The sequence below is a fragment of the Pistacia vera genome, unplaced genomic scaffold (assembly GCF_008641045.1).
Source record: "Pistacia vera cultivar Batoury unplaced genomic scaffold, PisVer_v2 Contig77, whole genome shotgun sequence".
Classification (NCBI taxonomy): Eukaryota; Viridiplantae; Streptophyta; class Magnoliopsida; order Sapindales; family Anacardiaceae; genus Pistacia; species Pistacia vera.
The window spans coordinates 115,787-121,596 of record NW_022196634.1 but is presented as its reverse complement, the minus strand read 5'-3'; the positions used below and the strand labels follow the sequence as shown (position 1 = coordinate 121,596).

General features: G+C 35.7%; 1 protein-coding gene across 1 annotated transcript; it reads left to right on the top strand.

Moving 5' to 3' along the window:
- The first annotated feature begins 3,007 nt into the window (after positions 1-3,007).
- On the top strand, positions 3,008-5,039 carry LOC116116319 (probable cyclic nucleotide-gated ion channel 10). The gene is made up of 6 exons (XM_031402413.1): positions 3,008-3,084; positions 3,216-3,654; positions 3,741-3,875; positions 4,110-4,390; positions 4,776-4,887; positions 4,975-5,039. Exons 1-6 carry the CDS (start codon positions 3,008-3,010, stop codon positions 4,990-4,992), a joined length of 1,062 nt encoding a protein of 353 aa, XP_031258273.1. The 3' UTR covers positions 4,993-5,039.
- Positions 5,040-5,810: the final 771 nt, after the last annotated feature.

Genomic DNA, 5,810 nt, shown 5'->3' with positions numbered 1-5,810 from the left:
TGCGAGCCTACTTTATCTTGTGCACTAGTGCGCAAGGTGGAGTCATGGTGGTTGGGATGGTAGGTATTATTATGCTCCTCAATGTGTTGCTCGCAACGTTGGTTAAAAGTAAAACATTGGTTATTGCCAGATTGGCGTGCATGGCTGATCTCGCGTGCTTACGAGGTTTGAGCTTGCCTTTGACATGGGTTAAATTGGCATGTTGACGTTGGGCATTTCATGGATTAGGACGAGAATCCCTCTGGTGACCATTGTCTTCATTTCCCCCATGGGTTACCTGCTTAGTCGCCTCTTAGGATTAACCTGCCCCTCGGGATTCATGCTTGTGTACGGAATGTGCCCTACGATGTCAGGGGTGATGGTCGCTCTTTGCTTCTAACAAACCAGATTGGTCGTCAGTAAAGTTATGATTTGCCTGGTTGGTGTAACCTATGTAAAGTATGGTTGATCGAGGTTTTAGTTGGCCTACTGCTTGTTTCTCAATTCGGCCACATTCTGTTGCACTACCTGTACATCTAGCATTTTTATCATCTCCATCAGCTGACCATTCTTGGGGTTAGAGGTCCTTGCCCCTAGCTGATTTGCGACCTATTGCATTGGTGGTACTGGTGGTCGGCCTTGAACAATGGTCTGATTCACCTCTTGGTGGGTGGCTTCCACTTGGTTGTGGTTTCTGGTGGGTGCTTTGGATCTCGTACGAGCCATTAGGAATCTGAGGTGATCGGTTGTTCACTGAAATTACTTGTTTTCACCGGCAATAAGAGAAATAGGCGGAGGCCCTCCTTCTAGCGCCAAAATGTTGATACTAAAATTTGCACTAACTTGAGAGAATCGATTGACCTAGATGGAATCGGAACGGATTTGTGCGTGATTTAATGAAAATCAGCAATGGAATATAAAATACGGTAATAATGTAAAGAAAACACAAGGATTTTTAAAGTGGTTCAACAAGTTAGAACTTGAGCTTATGTCCATTATTATCTTATTGCTTTTGAGAGCTTATAATAACAAGTATTTTATGCCTAAACAAATTTGCTAACCTCTTTCTCATCATTTGAGTGGTTTTTATACAAGTTGTGATTAGTGGAAAGAGAGATAATTTTGGGATTGCAATCATAGTTGATTTACAATCTCGTGATCTTCGTGATTGAGCGTTGAGATTGCGCTGTCAGTGGTGTTGATCTTATCCCTTCCGAAATATCCGAGATTGAAGCTTATTTTTTATTTGTTGAACAGTTGTTTGGATTGGTCATTGTGACAAGCTTCACCTAGGTTGAGCTTACTCTGAGTTGAACTGATTTTGGGTCGAGTTGATTAATTGGGTCAAACTATCTCTCTACGAGCTTCCCAGATCTGCGAGCTATTATGACAAACTCACACAACATAGGGAAATATCTTGAAAGATTTGAGGTTAATGTAATATTTATTTCCTTTTATGTTTATAGTTTAAAGTGAGAAAATTAGAATTTCAAAACAATCAAATATAAAAATTTAATTTTCAAGGAATTTTAGACTTTTAGTTCAGGCCGGGACGGGCATGGGATTACCTTTATTTTCGGGAAATTCTCGATTAGGTCCTCGCTTAATAGTTAAATTGGATATTTCTATTTTAATAATTTTGAGTTCATTATCTGAAAACAAAAACGAAAAGATTTTGAATGCTTTAAACCCAGCTGGTGTGCAAATAAAACCATGGCATCACCTTGGAATTGTGTCATTGATCACTTGGCTTCAATATTATCCATTTCTTTTGATAACATCTCTCCAACCTAAAACTTTTTCCATTTAAATATTCTTCTGCTTTTGTAACTTATAATATAACACGAGTAAAGATGATTGACGGATATGGGGAATCACATAAAGACACATCATAATCACGTGTTTACTGTTGTGTACCAGAAATGATATATAATTATCCCTTAAAAATAAAATTAATTGATGAACACAGCTCATGAAAGAGATAAATAGCTAGCAATTCATATTTGCTATATATACCAAGGTTCTGAAAATTGGACCAGGACTTGAATTGGTCAAAGGCGCGGTTCCGACTTAATACAAAAATATTTTAAAAAATTATAATTAATCCCGAAATTTTCAATATATTATAAAATACCCCTTAAAACTGCAAATTAGTTCCTAAAATTATAAGATACTGGTGCTCCAAACAAATTACGAACTAGTCCATATAGGTTTGAAATCTAGCAGAAATCCCCTGGAATCAGAACCCAACCAGAGAGGTCGTTGTTCCCGATTGGACCGATCTAACCGACCGGTCTAGTCTGGTCTGGGTTTTAGAACACTGATATATACTAGCTATGTTCTTCACCAAAATGTATATATTCATCTTTCTAATCGAGCCAATTTAAAATTTATAAGCTAATTTAATTTATGTTATTATAGTTGTTTTCATTACATATAAAATCCCACAAGTTTTCGAACATTTCCATTTGCTTAGACAACAAGGAAAAATGATTTGAGATATCACATTTTTTACCTTTTGTTTTAAAAATGGCCCGTCTAACAAGTTCTTTTTGCTGTAAAAATCTAGAGTCTAAGCAATTATTTTATGATCACTTTATTCTTGCTTTAATAATAATTGAATTGATTATAATAATAATATAGATCGAAAAGTAATAAGAGAAACAAACAAACAGTTATTCCTTTTGCCCGACTCATGCAATAAACAATAAATTCCAACAATCTTCTAAAGAGGTCCTACAAAAAGCATTAGTTTATCAAATTAAGGAAGTTCTCATATGCTGAGTTGTACCCTTTATTATACAGTGACTTCGGCTAAACATACAACATTTCTTTACTTTTCCTTTATACTATACTTCTTCCTAAAATTTCCGTTTCTTCTAGCTCAAATAACAAATAAAGCAACTAATTTAGCATCTATTTAATTGCATATAGTATAGTGAAAACATAAAGACAACTTTCGACTTTAATTAATGCTTCCGTCTAGGCTTCATATATATACTGACTCAGCATCCTCCAATCAATATTTATGTACTTACTGAATGGTCCAGTATTTGAAGAACAATTTCGCAAATCGAAATCCAAAGACTTTGCGTTATTCATCATGTAAGTGATGGTTGAGTATAATCTTTATATTGTCTTTGAAAACTTATCTAATTTAGTTTTACAACATTAAGTGCTTCTTTGCGGCTGGAACGTTTGAATTGTTTTGAACTACGTATTTATGTGTCGTTCAGGTCACACCAGTCTCAGCCCCAAGCTTCTGATCCAGAGATAGGGAGTGATCCAGACAGAGGGAGCATTTCGTATAAATTACGAGCTTGTTTACAAGCTTGTTATGACTGGCTACCCTCACCCTTGAAAAAAACTCTAAAATGGATGAGTAAGAAATTTGAAATAGGTTCCACTTGGGGATGCGGGCTATATATTGCGGCTTATATGATTGTTATCGTAATACATCCTTTGCATTACTACGCTTATGTGATCAAACAAGATCAAAATTGTCTCGAAATCGACAATGAATTATACGCCACGATTGCTCCTGTCCTCTTCTTTAATGCTTATATGCTGCTCTATACTCCCTATTTTTTTGAAAAAGTCATTGCACCTGGTAATTCTAAAACCGTGATCGGACATTTTATCTTTACTCAAATACTAGTATTGTTCATGACATTGGTAAGGTCATCAATTCTTCGACAGCGAATTTTGTTTTATAATCTCATCATAATTAGAGTTGTTTAAACTTGCTGTGGTTTGTGCAGACGGTACTTCCTGATTTGACAACGGGAACGGAAGACCGGATCTTTTTGACGACGGCTAACTTGTTTCTTTTCGGATATATCCTACTGGTTATTGGACTGTCGTTAACTATTAAAAATGCTACTGAGAGTAATGCCGTTATTGCCAAAGCTAAGTAGGTCAAAGCTGTATTCAATCTTTTTCTTTTCCTGCTTGGAGGTCATGTAGGTTACTTCAGTCACCACTTATTTTTGTTAATTTACTTGATGTCACGATTTATAAACAAAATTCAATATTTAATTTCTCATATTGTTGATGCGGTATTCCGTTGAAACTGTAATATTTAATGAATTAACAATCATTATGTCTTTATAATATGGTCCTGAATATAGGTATTTGGAGCGTTATGGTACTCTTTTGCTATCGATAGAATTTTGGCGTGTTGGAGGGAAGACTATTTTACAATGAATAACTTTAATCCTCATTCTTTCGTCTGTCGTGAAAAGCATAAGAATATAGAAGAGTTAAATTGTCATAAAATAAAAAAAATTGCTAGCGAGATCACAGAGTTTGGAATATTCAATGAAGCTCTTCGGTATCATATTGTGAGGAAGAAACGCCAATTTCTGAAGAAGATTTTATACTGTTTTAGATGGGGCCTGCAAGCTCTCAGGTTTGTGCATATGAGAATATAGTTACTTATCGTTTTTAATTTAACATTTTAAGCTATTTTTTAATAAATACAATTTAGAAGCTATTAACTTTTAATTCGATTTTTTAGTAATCTATTTTATAAAAAGACATTTTGAAAGTATCAGCTGATTTTTAAATGTATGATTCCTAAAATACCTTCATAAAATAATGTAAGTTAACCGAAAAAAAAAAATTATACTAATAATTAATTAATTAAATTAATAATTTAAGAAAAGAGCAAGTTTTTTATTTTTCTGACAATGCGATCTGATTTGGATATTAATTAGTTTTGAGTTGCTTGAAAGAGAACAGAAATTGCAAATTTTGAGCTTAATTGTTATATGGAATACAATCTTTGCTTGCAGTTGTTTCGGCCAAAACCTGACACCAAGTACATTTATCATGGAAAATATTTTTGTGGTTTCTGTAGTCATCTATTCCACGGTACTGTTTGTCTTTTTAATCGGAAATATGCAGGTTGGTACATGTTCTATTTATTCCAACATGCTTAAGATTGAAGCTCATTAAATTTAATTTCTACTAATGGTGCTTCCGGCAAAACAGGAATATCTGAAACCCTAAGATAAAAAGAAAGCAGAGTAGACGGAGCGTCAGAAAGAAGAAGAGATACCGTTTCTATTGCTTATTGATGAGGAGATGACGTCGTTTCAGGTACAAGAGCCGGAGCAGTCGACTTTAATATTGCAGAAACAAACGGCGGAGCAGTGCGTGTCCTTCCAGAAGCTCCCTCAAAAATTGCAAAAGGAGGTGATAAAAAATTTGCAGCTAAGCAGATGGCGAGAAATCAAAATTCTTCACAAAGAAACTCCTCAGAGACATAAAGATCGAACTTTGCTTACATCAGTTGAGGAATGTGAGTACCTTTGTTTCTATTGACTTTCAAATATTGAATATAAATCTTCCAGCTTTGGTTGGATAATGGATGTGTACTTCTCATCATGGTTTTAAGACGCGGACCGGCCCAGCCAGTTTAACCAGTTGGATCGAGACAAGGGCCTTCTCCAGGTTGGGTCATCTTTCAACTGTTTTTAAGTTTGAAATCTACAAACACACACCTGATTAATACGTCATAGTCCCTGAAGGTTTCAAATACAACAAACACACCCTCAAGCCAAATGCAAATTGGGGATGACCTCCCCTTTTCCGGCGACCTTCCACCTTCCCTTGCTATCAGAAACCACCTTCTCTTGCCGTTGCGCGATGTTTCATCGTCCAACAATTTTTCTTCTATTTTCTGGTGTTGATCAACCTTCTCCAACATCGATAGGCCTCCTCAACCACCGATCTACCTTCTCCCAAGCCCCCTTATCGTCGTTCATGAAGATCCACAGTCATCTCGCCAAAAAAAGCCACCGCAACCATTTGACTTCCACCATGGA